The following is a 17,129-nucleotide window of genomic DNA, read 5'->3' as shown; positions in this document are numbered from 1 at the left end:
TTGATGATGATGATTTTGATGACCATTATATGCAGATATTTTAAAATGAAAGTATCTTTGAGCCACAAACACATCCTGAACTTTGCTTTGCAGACATCCACAGCAGTGATGGGAGTCCCAGCAGCAGCCACCAGAACCCCAAGAGCACAGCCAAATGGGCAGCCTCTCTGGAGAATCTGCTTGAAGACCCAGAAGGCGTGAAAAGATTTAGGGTTTGCCTTTTTCATTGTTGACCGGGATTGATGCAACCCACGAAGAAGTTTAGATGTCTGTGGGGGAAACACAGGATGGTTTTTTTTTGTTTTTGTTTTTTTTTTTTTGTTTTTTTTTAACACTGAAAATGTTAAACACTGTTTAACACTGAGAATAAGGACTTCTCAGTTGTCATGGCCGAGATGGCTTTCCTGGATGGCCATGGACCAGAACTGAGGGGCATACACAGACTGTTTCTGGTTTTCACCTGGCTGGATGGGAGCGGGTAGGGGTGATGGGGACAAGGTACCGTGCTCGCTGGCAGAATCTACAAAGAATTTCCAGCTCTGTGACACCTGGGAGGGGGCGTTCTGGGTCTCTCTGATGTGAAGGTTTGTTCCCTTGTGCATTGGGGATTCCCAGGACTCATTATTAATAGAGTGAGAGGGGTGGACAACAGCTAGAAAAGTGAGGTTGAACCCAGAGAGGAGGGTGGATGGATGGGAAGTGTCAGTCCTGCCGACAAAGAACTGCTCTGGCTCGCAGAAACCCCAGGTGTTAGAAGACCCGCGTGTGACTTCTGAGAATGCCCGGTATCTGCCTGAGTCCCACCAACTCCTGTCTTTAAGTCTTGGGCCAGGTCAGGGCAAGCCCTGATGCTGTCGGTCCCTGTTTTGGTGCCGAGGGAGGGGTGACGGGCTGGTCTATGCCATTCCCGGACACCAGGCCATTGCGAGCCCTGTCTGGATCTCACGGAGGACGCTTTCCTGCGCACAGCGGGATAACAGGGTGTACTGCTAACTCCCCAGCGTCTGCCAAGCGAAAACTCACCTCCAACTTAAAATCGTTTTCATTGTGGTATTTTCAGACATGCTTAATAGGTTTTCTTTTCTTTTGTTTAAATAAATGGGGCTGATTTTAGAGGAATGTACTTTGTTTAAACACTGTCTGGAAGGAACTAATATATCTCCCACTTTAATTTACTCTTTGGTAATTTATTGCCAGCTTAGCCTTAGTGAGTAGATTCTTGCTTCATTTTTACTCTTCCTCACAATGTCAAAGTCATTAAGTTCAAATGCGTATGAAATTCTAGCTTTAACATTAAACATGCACTTTGTTTTTCAGGATGGAGTTTTTCGCAGGGTGACTGCACCATACTCATTTGTTGAATTTTGCCAAACCAGTCCTTGGAGAGAAACACATTGTTTGTTTGTTTGTTTGTTTGTTTGTTGTTAAAGTGGAATACTGCTTGATGTTGTTTCTTCTTTTTATCCACAGGAATTTTTAAAAAAGGAATTCAGTGAAGAAAATGTTTTATTTTGGCTAGCGTGTGAAGATTTTAAGAAAACACAGGATAAGAAGCAGGTATTTCTTCCAGTCTGTAATCACATTCTTGATAATTTTTTCTCTCCTTATAAAGTTCAGCTGCCTTGGGGTGCCTGGGTGGCTCAGTCAGTTAAGCGTCTGACTTTGGCTCAGGTCATGATCTCACGGTTCGTGGGTTCAAACCGTGCGTCGGGCTCTGTGCTGATAGTTCAGAGCCTGGAGTCTGCTTCAGATTCTGTGTCTCACTCTCTCTCTGCCCCTCCCCTGCCTGCGCTCTGTTTCCCTCTGTCTCTCAAAAATGAATAAACGTTAAAAAAGAATTAAAAAAAATAGTTCAGCTGCCTTTCCAATAGACTTTGAAATTGCCTAAAGAGGGGTGCCTGCCTGGGTGGCTCAGTCGGTTAAGTGTCCGACTTCAGCTCAGGTCATGATCTTAATGGTTCGTGAGTTCCAGCCCCGTGTTGGGCTCTGTGCTGACAGCTCAGAGCTCGGAGCCTGGAGTCTGCTTCGGATTCTGCCTCTCTCTCTGCCCCTCCCCCACTCGAGCACACACATGCGCGCACAACATGCTCTCTCTCTCAAAAATAATAAACATTAAAAAATTGTTTAAGAAGAAAAGAAATTGCCTAAAGAAATCAGATCCATACTGGATTTGGGGAAAGACTGAAGCTTCAGATTAGGTCTCTTGGGTGGATCAAATATTAATAGTTTTAAAAAGTGTGTTAATTTTTGAATGGAGCAGTTCAGACGGACAAATATTTAAAGCAAAAATGACAATTTATGTCGTTTCAAGTTCATCATCGCACACGGTTTTTTTCTTCATGAATAAGTTACGAGGATGCTTCCCCAGAGTTGGACGTGTTGGCATTTTGTACGGATGTAGTAAAACGCTAAGCAGATGTGTGGCAATAAAAGTGGTACTCGAATCAGATAGATTGTCAATTATTCAACGTATCTTTACAAAACATCCTGCCGTTGGCAGGGGTCCCGCAGAGAGAGTTTCTGACTGTTCTCCTGGGTATATGTGTGCTCTCTGCAGGAGGTCGCCTTTAATTCTGACGTCAGTGGATTTCCTGTCCTTGAAGGTTGAGTGCGAGGGGAGGTGGAGGAGATTATGGGGAAGGAGGCCTGTGGATCGGGTGTGTTTGTGAAGCCTGTGCCTGTGTATGTCTCAGAGGCTCCCAGCTAAATGCCTACAGGGGCTGGTGAGGAACATGAATCCGCAAGGCTTTTGGTGTGAGGCTATAGGGAGTAGTGGGGACTGGGGCCACTGTGGGCAGCCAGCATTGCCTCCAGCAGCTGCGGCTGAGTGTAGCTGACTTTGGCAGTGAGCGCTTGGGGGTCTGTGGCTCTCTGGGCTTCCCCATGCTTCGAGTTCTGCCCACCTACGTCTTCACTTGCCCACCCTTGCCCCCAGAACCCTGAGGAGCGGGCCTTTCTTCCTGAGGCCCCTTCTACCTTCGTCGGCCTGGTACTGCCTGGTTTTCCAGAGAAATCGGGCGTTCGGATTCTTATGAAACCACTCGATTCTATAAATGTTGGAACTGATTTTCAAAAGATGGAAAACCTTGCCTGCCAAACGAAACACATCCCTGGGCAGATGCAGCCTGTGGGCTGCCGGTCTTGAGCCTCTGTCTCCAAAAGCCGGACTCCACGAGGCCGGCAGCCATTATGTGTTTGTAGACGACAACTTGGAAAGTGTTCATCACTGGTTTATTCAAAGCCTTTTCCTGACTCAGACACACTTCTCCCAAGATGGAGCAAAGGGGCCTTCTTTCCGCTGCTTTCCTCTCAGTGGGGGCAAGGACGGATGCTAAGATTTGTTCTCTTTAGCTCACATTTCTTAGGTCAGCCTAGAAAGCCTTCCCAGGCAGGACTCTTGGCATTTGCTTCTTTCAGGCTTCTTCTCCTCCTTGGATGACTTTGTCTGAGCCTCCTGGGTGGTGAATGGCCTCTGGGGAAAAGGGAGCAGATGGCCTGGCCTGCCTTGGAAAGCTAGGATGCCACCCTGGAGGCAGAAGCACTCAGTTTCCCTTTGGCCCCATATCCAGGACAGGGCCCAGGGACCACTGTTCATAAATGCTGCACCGTGTAATTGATTTGCCCAGCCTCAGTCTAAAACCCGGGCTGACAGTCAAGCAGGCAAACAGATGATGTTCATTTTTCTGCCGTATTCTTTGTGTGTTGAGGGTGAGGGGGGCCTACAGATCAGCCAGCCCTCTCCCCTGGCCCCCCCTGCCACGTTGTCCTCATCGGGAGGCTGAGATCCCCCTGCGGCTGAGCTGGGACTTGGACCAGCATTCTGAGGTCCCCCAAGCTGCTCTCCCTGCACACCGGGCTGGTCTGTCCTTTGGTTCAGCCGAGTTGACCTGATCTTTGTGGAATGCCCGCTCAGGGCCAGGCCTTGTGAAGAGACAGCCAGGGACAAGACAGATGAGCTACTTTAGGGAACAGGCATCGATTGGCGAAGCAACTTGTTAAATAAGCCTTGCCAAGTGTGCTGAGCAGAGAAATGGGAAGTGTGGGTTCTGTGGGAGCACAGGTGGGGGTCGGTGGGGAAGGTAACACCAAAGTGGACTTTGGGGGTGGGGGTAGTGTTCCTGGAAGAGGGGCCAGCATGTGAGGAGGAAGGCCTGGCGAGAAGGGCGAAGGAAGAATGGGTGGCGGGACAGTGGTGCTTGAGGGGCAGGGTGGTTCTGCTGTGTGTGAGGCTGGGGAGGGAGGGGAGCCCACACCTGGAGAGCCTGGGGCCAAGGTGGACACTGGAAAGCCCCCAGTGTCGGGTTGCACATCCACATCCTACAGACAGAGCTTCCAGAATCTGGGAGCCCCTCGCCGCACTCCCTCTCCCGGTGCCCAGCCTAAAACCCCTTGGAGGTTTAGTGTCCTTAAGCCTGGAACGTGCCTGGCGATTGGTCTGGGGCAGTGAATGCAGATGGTGTTGGGAAGGAAGGGAGGAAGGAAGGAAGGGAGGGAGGGAGGGAGGGAGGGAGAGGAAGCATCAGTGAGGCCCGTGTGGCTCAGTCGTCAGTCTGGGTTATCACACTGAGCCTCATGACTGGCCCCATCCTTCCAGATGTGTGGGCTGTGGTTTGGGAGGTTACACAGAAGTCGCCGAGGCTGCCCAGCTTGGTGCAGACCCAGGTCTCTGACTGCAGGGCTTGGGTATTCTCTAGTGCGTCTGGCTACAGGGGAAGTAAAACCAGGAGTAAACTCTAAATCACTAATTTTAAAAAGTGGAGGGTGGGAAGTGGGCCCAAGCGAATTTCACAAGACTTGTCACATCTGGTCCAGCGGGGAGTCTGTGGAGGGGGTGACTCTACAGTGAGCCAAGGTGGTGGCAGGATGGATGCGAATCTTACTTTGCCTCTTTTTATGTATTTTTTTTAATGTGTATTTATTTTGAAAGAGAGAGCACAAGTTGGGGTGAGGGGCAGGAGGAGAGAGAAAGAGAGGAAGGGAGAATCCCAAGCAGGCTCCACGTTCAGCCCAATGTGGGGCTTGATCTCATGCCCCTAGGATCGTGACCTGAGCCGAAATCAAGAATCGGACGTTCAAGTGACTGAGCCGCCCAGGTGCCCCTGCCCCATTATTTTAAATAGGACCCGTGCTGGCTTGTTTTTTCATGCTTTTACTAGGATTATCCAGCTGGAACTCTCCAGAGCACTTACCAACTTTTTTGGCATCTTGTGTGTATAATTTCTTTATTTCCTTTCGATACTGTCTTCTCGTCCCTCTATCATGCAGGCTCTGTGGGTCTGAGATGGTTGTCTGTTTTCTCCCCACTGTCTCCAAGTACCCAGAGCAGCCTGGTGCAGCGTGGACTTCTGGTTCTCCCCACTCAGGTCAGCTGGCACCTGAGGACCCACCAGGGATGGGAGCCCACCCCCCTCCCCTCCCCTCACACTGCAGTTACAGCCTTAGGGACGGACATGTATTCTCAGAACTCCAAACAGTGGAACAGTGCTGTGCTCCCGCTGTCTTCCCTGGCCTGTGCTTCGCCTCCTGGCAGGCCCCTTAGATCGGGACGGTCTTGACACTGTGCATGTGTGGCAGGGATGCTGGGCTTTAGGAAGTTGGGAGGGTGACGCCCCACACCTCTGCCCTCCTTGGGATTCCTGGGGTGGTTGTACCTTTTGGGGTGTTCATACTCGGGCAGCGTTTAAAGCACTTCTCTCCCTTCCCAATGTCTTTATGGCTTGAAATTTTTCTATCAAGTGCCTCTTCCCCATGAATTATCATGAGAGATGGGTCTGTCTTCTAAAACCAAGCAGCACTGGGGCGCCTGGGTGGCTCAGTCCGTTAAGCGTCCGATTTTGGCTCGGGTCATGATCTTGCAGTTCGTGAGTTCGAGCCCCGCGTCGGGCTCTGTGCTGACAGCTCAGAGCCTGGAGCCTGCTTCAAGTTCTGTGTCTCCCTCTTTCTGCCCCTCCCCTGCTCACACTCTGTGTCTTTCTCTCTCTCTCAAAAATAAATGAACATTAAAAAGAAATTAAAAAAAAAAACAGGGAGCATTTATGAGTTATAAAACTTCAGGAAAAGCTGCAACCAAGTGTTCATTCTTTGGGTATCCCTGAATTCCTTCCTTCCTTCCTTCATTCCTTCACTCATTCATTCATCTGGCAGCATGTGCACACCGGGCTTGTTCACTGTGTGACAGAGATTGAGATGGATATGGCGGTTTGCACAGATTTGCAAAAGCCATTGCTCCAAGAGGAACTTGCACTGGCAATTAAGTATAATGATACCTTGCATTTTTTTTTTTTAATTTTCTTTTTTTTTTTTTTTAACGTTTATTTATTTTTGAGACAGAGAGAGACAGAGCATGAACGGGGGAGGGTCAGAGAGAGAGGGAGACACAGAATCTGAAGCAGGCTCCAGGCTCTGAGCTGTCAGCACAGAGCCCGACGCGGGGCTCGAACTCACGGACTGTGAGATCATGACCTGAGCCGAAGTCAGACACTTAACCGACTGAGCCACCAGGGTGCCCCGATACCTTGCATTTTTACAGTGTTTTAGAATTACAGGGTTATGGGGAAAGGGGTCTATGGTATTCATGATTTTTATCGTATATTATTTAACACTAAAATTTGATCCAGGATTCAGAGTGTTTGAGCTTCTTATTTAAAGTACCAGTGAAGGTTTTTCTAAAAGGCTAAATGCCATATTCTTTATTAAAAAAGAAATTATTGGGGGCGCCTGGGTGGCTCCGTCGGTTGGGCGTCCGACTTTGGCTCAGGGCATGATCTCACGGCTCGTGAGCTTGAGCCCCGCATCGGGCTCTGTGCTGACAGCTCAGAGCCCGGAGCCTGCTTCAGATTCTGTATCTCCCTCTCTCTCTGCCCCTCCCCTGTTCATGCTCTGTCTCTCTCTTTCTCTCAAAAATAAATAAACATTAAAAAAATTAAAAAAAAATATTTAAAAATCCAAAAGTGGGGACGCCTGGCTGGCTCGGGCGGTTGAGCATCCAGCTCTTGGTTTCAGCTCAGGTCATGGTCTCATGATTGATGGGATCAAGCCCCAAGTTGGGCTCCGAGCTGACAGCACGGAGCCTGCTTGGGATTCTCTTTCTCCCTCTCTCTCTCTCCCCTCCCCTGCTCTTGCTTGCTCTCTCTCTCTCAAAATAAATAAACAGACTTAAAAAAAAAAAAACTAAATAAAAATTCAAAAGTGACCCATGTTCCTTCAGGAGTAAGATGGGCTGATTCCCTTTACCCCACAGCATCCCCCCAGATTTCATTCTCCCTGTGGTTCGGGCTGTGCCTTTCAGCATGAACTTGGCTGGGTCCGGGCCGGTCTGACCGGAGCTCAGCTGCTCCCGGTGTGGTTGAGGTCTGGCGTTGGCCTGCCCTGTGCCCCTGTTCCTTCTGAGCTAACTCAGCACTTTTGGATGCTATCTACCAGCTTCCTCTTGCTATAGCTAAGCTTTCACTCACATCGCTGTTGACTGTATTTTCACGGTTAAGACTATTCTTTCTTGTCTGCTGCTGAGCCGAAGGGCTCAGGTCATGATCTCACGGTTCGTGGGTTTGAGCCCTGCGTGGGGCTCTGTGCTGACAACTCAGAGCCTAGAGCCTGGAGCCTGCTTCCGGTTCTGTCCCTCCCCTCTCTGCCCCTCCCCTGTTCATGCTCTCTCTCTCTCTCTCTCAAAAATAAATAAACGTGAAAAACATCATAATCTCCAGTAGCCCTCTGAAACGCTTCTCAACAGTGTTGCATGGGCTCGGGCCTCTTGGTTTATCTCTGCAGCTGGAGGTCACCCAGGGCCATCCTCTTCTGACCACAGCTCCCACCCAGGCATCCCCGGGTCTTCCTCAGCCGCCACCAGCATCCCCTGGCCCCTCGGCTGCTTCGGGGACCCAGACCCTCCTCCATCCTGAGTCACTCCCTCATTCTGGTGCAGCACGGCCAGCAGTAGCTTCTTGAGACAGGGGACGTGACAGGTGGACATTTATAGATCCGGTTGAGTGAATTTTTTTCTACTTTCCCCATTCACTGATAATGTGATAGAACACAGCATTGAATTCTAGGTTGAAAGTCCCTCAGAACTTCGAAAACACTGTCCCTTTGTCTTCCGTTTTTGTCAGGAGTTAGAATTTTATATGTAACCTGTTTGGTTTCTTTTGCTTTTCTCTCCTCGGGAATAGTATAGGTTCTTTTCATCACTGATATTCTTTTTTTTTTTTTTTTTTAAGATTTTATTGTTAAGTAATCTCCACAACCAACATGGGGCTCAAACTCAGAACCCTGAAATCAAGAGTCACGTGCTCCACCAACTGAGCCAGTCAGGCACTCCCGTCACCAATATTCTAAAACTGTACAGTCAGAGGCTTGGGGGTGGGGTGGGGTTCCTTTACCGTGTGGGTGCTTGGTGGAGCCTTTCAATCTGGCAGTGTGCAGTTCTGGGGAATGCTGTGTTATTATGTTTATCGTTACCTTTTTGACTCCTTTCCCTCCACTTTCTCTGGCCTCTTTCCCAATGATGGTTCTCCCCAGCCTGGACTGAGCCCTTCATTTTATCTTTTTTCCCCCTCCTATTTTTTTTTTTTTTTTTTAATCTCTTTGGCTGTTAGTTCCTACTTCTCTTTTGGAGATTTCAACTTCATTTCCACATCCTTCTGTAGAATTTTTTTCTGCTTTTATTTTCTCTAGACTGGGGCCCCCCGTAGTATCTTCCTGGTGGCCACAAGCCTGATATGCTTACAAACCATACGTATCTCCAATGCATTGGGTTCGGACGATTTTGCTGGTAGGCCTATGGTAGAATTCCATTTAACTGTTTGGTGTCTCATCTTTGTCCTCTTCATGCCTCTGTTCTGCAGCTTTCCTGAGTCAATATTTTTCTTTCTTCCTTTCTTCCTTCCTCCTTCTCTTCCTTCCTTTCTTCTTTCCTTCCTTCCTTTCTTCTTTCCTTCCTTCCTTCCTTCCTTCCTTCCTTCCTTCCTTCCTTCCTTCCTTCCTTCTTTTCAGTAGGTTCCATGCTGGATGTGGAGCCCAGTGGGGGGGGCTTGAACTCACAACCCTGAGATCAAGACCTGAGCTGATATCAAGAGTCAGACACTCAACTGACTGAGCCACCCAGGCAACCCCCCTCCCCAACCCCCACCCACCCTGAGTCAATTTCTGTAGAGGAGAAAAGTCTAGCCTCCCATGGAGAAGGGACGGGGATAACAGCTCAGGGTTGGGGGCTCAGAGACTTGGGAGTCTAGCGGCTTCTTTCTGCTGTCCTCCTCATCCCTCCCGTCTGGGTTACCTGATGCCCCGAGTTCCTGCCATTTTCAGACCTTCCTTGCTGGCACTCCCTCCCCACGCCTGCAGGTAAAGGTTTGTTCTTGTTGCTTTCTGCAGAGTCATCTGCTGTCCCTCCAACTGCTTTCCATTTCCTGAGCCAGTTCTCGGAAATATTATCGAATCATCTGCTTGATATTTTCTTTGCCTCATTCTTTGTCTGAAGCTGATATGACTGAAGGTAGTGGCTCGACCCTTTATTTCTCTCGTGTGGCCTCTCCCGTTGTCTGCATCTCTGGCAGAGCAGCGGGAGTGGAGAACGGGCCAGGTGGATATGTGCATGAGGCAGAGTGAATAGATCTTGGTGACAGGTGTTGGGGACCGTGGGTCCCAGCTTCTGGGAATAGAGACTACAGGACCCGCTGGCCAGGATGGGCCACTTCATTCCTTGCTGTTAAGCTGGAGGTGTCTGCGGGACATCCAGTCCCACGTTTCTAGAGATCAGTTGGCTCTATATGGTCAGTAGGTTGAGGGGAGAGGGTGGGCTGAAATCTTGGGAGAGCATGTGGTTAGGAAAGCAGTCTTCCTAGGGCAGAAGTCCGGGAACCCTGGAATTTATGGGGGAACAGAGAGACAGGAGCCTACAAAGGAGACAGATAGAAACAGGAAGGTGTTAGAGGATCCCGAGAGGGTGGCCAGCGGCCAGAGAGTGAACCAGAAGAAGGTCTGAGGGGCTTAGGCACCGGTGCCCATCAGTGAGCTGCTGGGAGGCCCAGCTGGCAGGTGGGAGGAAGCCAGGCTGAGTGGGTTGAGGAGGGAGGGGCGGCACAGAGAAAATGGAGACACAAAATGCACGCTCTTCCTTGGAGATGTTTCAACCAGAAGTCATGAGTGGGGAAGTCATCGACTCCAGGGGCACGTGGAGTAGAAGGAGGTTTTGTTTTATTTTCCCAATGGAAAAAGTTTCAGCTCACTTAATGGATGAGGACGAGGAGCCAGACCATACGAAGCAACAATCTTCTGAGCTTCACAGTGCTGCTGCCTTGTCCTTCTTCTGGGTAGATTTCTGGGGCTGACGTTAAAGCGAACTTGCTTCTCCTAACCATGCATTTGTGGGGAGTGGCGTTTGACTGCTGACTTCTGCCCGAGCACTGTTATGGCTGACGCATTGCCAGGCAAGAAGAAGGGCCCCAGACTCTCGGAGTGGCTGGGAGAAGCTCCTGTGAGTGTAGACGTGCCCACAGGCAGTCCTCAGGTTGATGTCAGGAGTCATCAGAGGGGCCCAGGTGGGGCAGGGCCAGATGCTGGGCAGGGGTGCTGTCTGCAGGGCAGGTGCTGTGGCGGAGGCCGTAAAGGCTGGAGAAGAGAAGCTGGCCATCACAACCAGAGCCGTAGGCCCTGGCAGCTCCCCAGGGGTGGATGTTCTGTTCCTGTTCCAACAGGAGCTAGGATAGGGTTAACAAAACTATGGAACATCTACCAGAATAACTCGAGAGACCTGGTTCTTCTTTTTTGTTAAGATTCTCAGCATGGACACCAGGCCTTCCCGTGACTGGCTTGTGGTCTGCAGTCTGAGGGTTTCCCTTTTCAGTCACGCTTCCTATCCTGGCCCAGATAAGCTCTGCTACTGCAGCCGGTCCCCTATATGTGTTCAGTCGGAGGTGGGGGCAGCCATGGGCCAGGTCAGCCCTGGGCTGGGTGCCTCGGGGACCCCACACCGTTCCCAGACAGACTCAGGAGCGGTGGCTGGGGACCTCTGGGTGGTGCTGAGCCACCCAGAGGCTTGGATACCTACAGGCCCCCCAACCCGCCTCCTCTCCCAATTCCACCACCTCTCCCGCCCCCCGTCCCTCCAAGTCTCAGGCTACTCATTGCACTTCTCCTTTGCAGAAGACCCAGGATAGCCTGGACTCATCTGGAAAACGTGTGTGTGTATGTGTGTGAATGTTCAAGGGGGAGGGGAGACCCAAAGAGATTTCTATTTCCAGAGCTCTGCATGGAGTTCACCAGACTAGCTGAAATTTCGTGTACTTTCGCAAAGTATTGTTCAAGCAGGAAGTGGTTTTCCAAGAATGTTCCTCCCTGACGGAGTGTGGGGTGGGAGTGAGGCTCACGACTTTGTGGAGTGGGGGTCTTTGAAAGGCAAGCAACTCCAAAGTTCTGCCCTATCTGGGTCTCTGATCATCTCCAGGCCTGTCCCTCGGAATAGCCATGGTTAACTTAAGCTGCGTCATTGAGTTTGGCATCAATTAATTGTTCACAGTAATAGTTGATCGAGAAATGACACCATGGCCTTGGGCATTGGCCCCCACATGGGTAGTCTTCCTGCATATACAGCCCAGACTTTCTGGAGGACAGGATGGTCAGGCCTCGGCCCCATGGCGTCTTTTGTCAACAAGTGCCTGGAACCAAAATAGGTTACAGAACTGCCTTCTCCCTCCTTTCAAGCACCAGGCAGTGAAGCCTTCTGGTGGTTTCTATAAGGCCAAAGGTTTCCAGAGCCTGGGCTTTCTGAGCCAAGCTCTGCAGCCTATGTGGGATCCCAGATGGGCTCTCTGGAGAGAATGGCAGTTTTTTAGGCCCCACGAAGCCCCCGTGGCCCCTCCTCCCCCGCCCCCATCATGGCTCCGTGGCTGCATGTCCGAAGCATTTGTTTCCAGCTCTGGGGGGTGAAGTACTAGTCAGGCTGTAATGTTCAGAGAACCAACCCCCATCTTTGCTGCCAGCGAGGTGCCTCCTTTCTTTGGGAGAAAATAGAACCCTCCGGGGACGCCCTGCTGTTTTCAAGACAGAGCACTTACCGTGAGTGTTTTTGTTTGCTCCAGCCACGTAGGTTTTCATTGCAACGTGAGTGCCGATGGGTGCCCCTCGTCCAGCTGTGCTCACAAGCCTTTTAAGGGCCTGCATCTACTTAGGACTGATGCTTTCCAGCGGGACTGCTCTCAGTGTGAGCAGCGAACATTCTCCCCTTTGCTTATGCCCACATCCCAGTACCAAAGAATCCGTGTCCTGGAATGTGACAGACTGTATACCTGGAGGGGGTGATGTATCTCACCAGGCGTGGAATTGGGGGGATGCAAGGCTTTGGAGCCAAATAGCCCCCAGTCTCCCTGCAGGCTCCTCAAATAAGCCACATAACCTCTCCTCTGTGTCCTCATCACGGAAGTGGCTCCAACAGGAAGTGACACTCTGCTGGATGCTCAGGGCTGTAAAACCCCTAGCATGTGTCTGGGGCATAGTAGGTGCTAGATAACCGATTGGGAATCTGTGTGCATGGTTTAACTTGCTTTTAAATTGTGGTAAAATACACACAGCATAAATCGTACCACTTAATCGCTTTTTAGGGCTCTCGTTTTTGCTGTTTTAATCATCTTAAAGTACACCATTCAGCAGCATTAAGTACATTCTCAATGTGGTAGAGCCATCACCACCATCCAGTTCCAGAACTTTTTTATCACCCTAAAGAGAAACCTCTTGCCCATTTGCAGTCACTTCCCATCTCCCCCTTCCCCCAGCCCTGGACAACCACTCCTCTTTCTGTCCCTATGGATTTGCCTGTTCTGGCTATTTAATACACATGGAACCGTGTAGTATATGGCCTTTAGTCACTGGCTTCTTTCGCTCGGCATAATGTTTCCAAGGTTATTCCGTGCTGTATCCTGTATCAGAACTTCATTTCTTTTTATGATTGAACACTATATGAATGATTGAGTCCTTAATCTGGAGACTTCACAGGACGGTCCTGAATGGTGTAGAATTGTCATTCACTCTGGGCCAGGATTCTTTCTGTCTTCATTTCCGAATGGATAGTGTAGCAGTTTCCAGACAGGAGGTGTGGGTGCAGATGCACGGAAGGAGGGAGGGAAGGGGCTAGGCCAAGCATGAGCCCTCCCAGGTAGAGCTTAGCTCCGAGGCAGCAGCCAGAGCCCCCAGGGGCTACGGAGATGCTTCTCTTGCAGCAACGGCAAGTTCTGGGCCAGAGTAGAGAACCCGGCTCGGTGGGAAGGGCTGGGCTCTCAGATAACAGGCTCCCTGTGTCTCCTCCAGATGCAGGAAAAGGCAAAAGAGATCTACATGACCTTTCTGTCCAGTAAGGCCTCTTCGCAAGTCAACGTGGAGGGGCAGTCCCGGCTCAATGAGAAGATACTGGAAGAACCACACCCACTGATGTTCCAGAAACTCCAGGACCAGGTAACCTAACTTTCCTACCTGCATCTTGATTTGACATTTATTCCCAGGCTGGAAGAGTTCAGTTAAAACTAAATGTTAGACACCCCAGAAGCTGCCCCCTCCAGCTGGGTAAACTGAGGCACGCTGAAGGGCCATGGTCAGTGAACAAGAGGAGACTAGAATGCCAGGCTCAGAATCCGATCCATAGGAACCTCCCTCAGGCCTGCTTACTTTTGGTCTACACACAGTTTGAACCAACAGGGTTATCTGCCTTCTCAACCCAGATTAAAAGGGAGGTGGAGCTATCTGAGGAGCCCACACTGAGGAAGCAGCATGTAACTGCTGAAGGTAGGAACAGACGGAAAAATCTAGAAAGCAACACTCAAAGCGGTAGGGGACCTGAGGCTGTTTTTATGCAAATATCTACACATTGCCGCCTATTTCTGGTGGCCCAAGACCATAAGCTAGTTCATAATGAGGCTCCTGAGTTACAATGAAAAGGTGAATGTTTGGCACGTTATTCCATTTAAAGCAGGAAAAATTGAGTTTAAAAAATGGACCTCTGAGGGCTAAATTAGTTTTCTGGCAAGCTTTTTTTATGAGATATGCCAGTGGTAATAGGAAAAGGGATGAAAATACACTCCAGAGATTTCTTAGACGGGAATTTGCAGATGTGACTATTCAGAGGGTGCTCTGTTCTTATAAAATGTTATCTGCACACTTGTAGGTGATGGAACGCAGACGAACATCCAACTTCTGCTGACCCTAGCCTTACTGAGGGGGGCGAAGGCCTTCCTTGGCACACAGTTGGAAATTAGCTTTTAGCTTAATTCAGCAGCCCTCAAAGGTGAGCAAGCCCATCTGGAGGGCTTGCTAAAACAGACCTGGGCCCCACCCCCAGAGGTAATCTTCAACTTTCGTGGTTCCCAGGTGGCCTGAGACTTTGCCTTCCTAACAAGGTCTCTGATGCTCCAGGTCCTGGGACTGCAACCTAAGAACCGTGCAATGCATCGGTTGGCCCTTTTTTGATCACCTGGAGTGTGCACAAGCCCAGAGCATGTCCCAGCACCCAGACGCCCCATCTTTCCTCAGCATCAGATTAGGAAACAAGTATACAGGTAGAAAATACAAATATGACAAGTGGTTTGGCAATGTTTTCCAACCGACACAGTGGCAGGTGCAAATTCCGCGTGAATCCTGAATGAAATTTTGGCATTGAAGGAATTCCAGTGAGTGTGGGAGCCGTGCTGAGGGCTTCCTGGAGGTGGTGGTTTGGAACCAATGGGAAGGATGCCACGGACATGGATTTATGGAGGGAAAGGAAGCAGAGTATATAGTGAAAAGGCAATTTGTGGCTGTAGCCGTCTAAGGATATCTATCCTACCTGGACCTCAGAGTCTTTTAAAGCTCCCTAGGGTACTTTAAAGTACAGCTAAAGGGGCGCCTGGGTGGCTCAGTCAGTTGAGCACCCGACTCTTGCTTTTGGCTCGGGTCATGATCTCACGGTTGATGAGTTCAAGTCTCGAATTGGGCTCCGTGCTTACAGAGCCTGCTTGGTATTCACTCTCTCACCCTCTCTCTCTCTGCCCTGCCCCTGCCCGCACTTTCTTTCTCTCTCTCTCAAAATAAATAAATAAACCTTAAAGCACAGCCAGGGTTGAGAACCTGTGCTGAACGCCCCATGTTCTAGGTATTGTCAGTACTAACAGTATCTGCTGTTCAGAGGTGCCTGTCAGTGCCTGATGCCCACTTGGCATGTATTCTCTCGTTAATCTCCAGTGAGTATTATTATTATTCCCATTTTGATGATGCGAAACGCGAGGTTCAGGGAGACTGAGTGGTTTGTTATTCCAAAGTCATGCAGGTAGCAGGAAGTGCTGGAGGCCAGATTCATTCTGGTCCACCTGCCTTCAAAGACCGCACTCTCTGTGGCAGGCTCACAGCCTGGAGGGCTCTCCCAGCTCCTCAAAGCCCCAACAGACCAACTGATGCAGACAGATTGGAGGCTGTGTGAATAGACAGTCCCATTTCCTGGGACTGCAGGAGCCAAGGTAGCAGTGAGGAATGCACCAGGCTGACGTCCCTCCACACGGTGGGACCTCGGGCTCCCAAGGACCCAGACCTGCTACAGTTAGGTCTGCAGCACGTCTCAAAATGGGGCTGGGCCTCATTTTGCCGGGCATATGTTGGGAGGAACCACAAGGGACAGAGGCAGATTTTTTTTTTTTTTAAGTGACAAAAATATGTTTTAAGGTTACTTTTATTTACTTAACTGTAAAAGGCATACATGCTTAACCAAAGAAGCTTGGGAAATCAAAATATAAAGATGAAAAAAATTCATAATTCCATACCTGGAAAAAACCCCACAAATAATATCTGATCTCTAGATTTTTCCCTCCTTTTCTTTCCTATAAGTACACACATGCACGTGCATGTAACTGTTGTGCCACAATGCAGTTCAGAGTTCTTAATGTAAAGAAAGTATTTTTGTACGCTGTTGTTAAAATTCATTTATTTGAGGGGCGTCTGGATGGCTCAGTTGGTTAAGCGTCCCACTTCGGCTCAGGTCATGATCTCTCAGTCTGTGAGTTCGAGCCCCGCGTCGGGCTCCGTGCTGACGGCTCAGAGCCTGAATCCTGCTTTGGATTCTGTGTCTCCCTCTCTCTCTGCCCCTCCCCCACTCATGCTCACTCGCTCTCTCTCTCTCTCTCTCTCTCTCTCAAAAATAAACATTAAAAAATTTTATTTATTTGAGAGGGAGAAAGAGGCATTAACTATCTTCCAAAGGTACAACAGGGTGAAAACAAAGTTTTTGGACTCTGAGCTGATTCCACAGTGAGTCCCTGGGAAGGGCTTTGGGTTCTGTTTCACTTCAGAAAACTGCCTCTCAGGGGCCTTGCTGGTAACCATCAACATGTGTGCTCAGCATGGCCTGTGGTTCTCTGCTCCTAGAAGGCCCCCAGGAAGGCCCTGTTTTTCCGAGTGAAGGCGTTGGAAGCTGGGAGGAGCGCATTCGGAACCACAAGATTTCACCTAACTCAAGCCCCCCCTCCCCTCAGCGGCTCTGGCTTCCTTCCATGCTGTTGGCTTCATTGCAATGCCGTCTGAGCAGCCTGCCTCGTGCCCCCGGACACCCCGTTCACCAGGAAGACTCCAGGGAACCTCAGCCCCTTGTCATGGCAGCAGCACTCCAGCCCTGGAGGTGCTGATAGGGCAGCGTGGGCTTTAGGGTGCAGCTGGAACCTGGAAGCGGGGCAAATCCTCCCTGAGCAGACCTGACATCCGTGCATCTTCTCGGGTCTTCATTCAAGTCCTATTTACTCTTGGTTTACACACAGTTCTAGCGGGCTCTGGTCCTCAGGTCACGGCGGATTGGACAGCAAGAGGCGACAGCTGACGGGCAGGGAGGAGACAGAAAAGCGAAAGTCAGCATAAAACCGCAGCACAGCGATATCTGGAGCCACCAAGCGCGGGGGCCCTCAGCCCCACGCACCGCCCCGGGGGCATCCCTGTGCTACGGGATGGTGACACCATGAGTGATCCTGATACCCCAGAGCGTCAGGCAAAACTTAAATTGCGGTCAGCGTATTCTGTGAAGAACGGGTTAGACATTTTAATGTCTTAAGTTTGAGATCTTAAGAGAAGTTTGGGGCATAAAACTCTGTTACTCTGAGGGGCGTCTGGGTGGCTCAAGCAGTTGAATGTCCAGCTTC

General features: G+C 50.1%; 1 protein-coding gene across 2 annotated transcripts in view; it reads left to right on the top strand.

Moving 5' to 3' along the window:
* The window catches only part of RGS10 (regulator of G protein signaling 10), a 41,472-nt gene that overhangs the window by 12,567 nt on the left and 11,776 nt on the right, over positions 1–17,129 (top strand). For both annotated transcript variants that reach the window (XM_042960125.1, XM_042960126.1), the window contains 3 exons: positions 94–212; positions 1,471–1,557; positions 13,294–13,437. In XM_042960125.1, the coding sequence (XP_042816059.1) occupies positions 94–212; positions 1,471–1,557; positions 13,294–13,437 (350 nt within the window). The remainder of the gene's footprint in view (positions 1–93; positions 213–1,470; positions 1,558–13,293; positions 13,438–17,129) is intronic.

This window comes from Panthera tigris, chromosome D2, assembly GCF_018350195.1.
Source record: "Panthera tigris isolate Pti1 chromosome D2, P.tigris_Pti1_mat1.1, whole genome shotgun sequence".
Classification (NCBI taxonomy): Eukaryota; Metazoa; Chordata; class Mammalia; order Carnivora; family Felidae; genus Panthera; species Panthera tigris.
The sequence above is the reverse complement of the archived record's forward strand: the minus strand, read 5'-3'. Positions and strand labels throughout refer to the sequence as shown.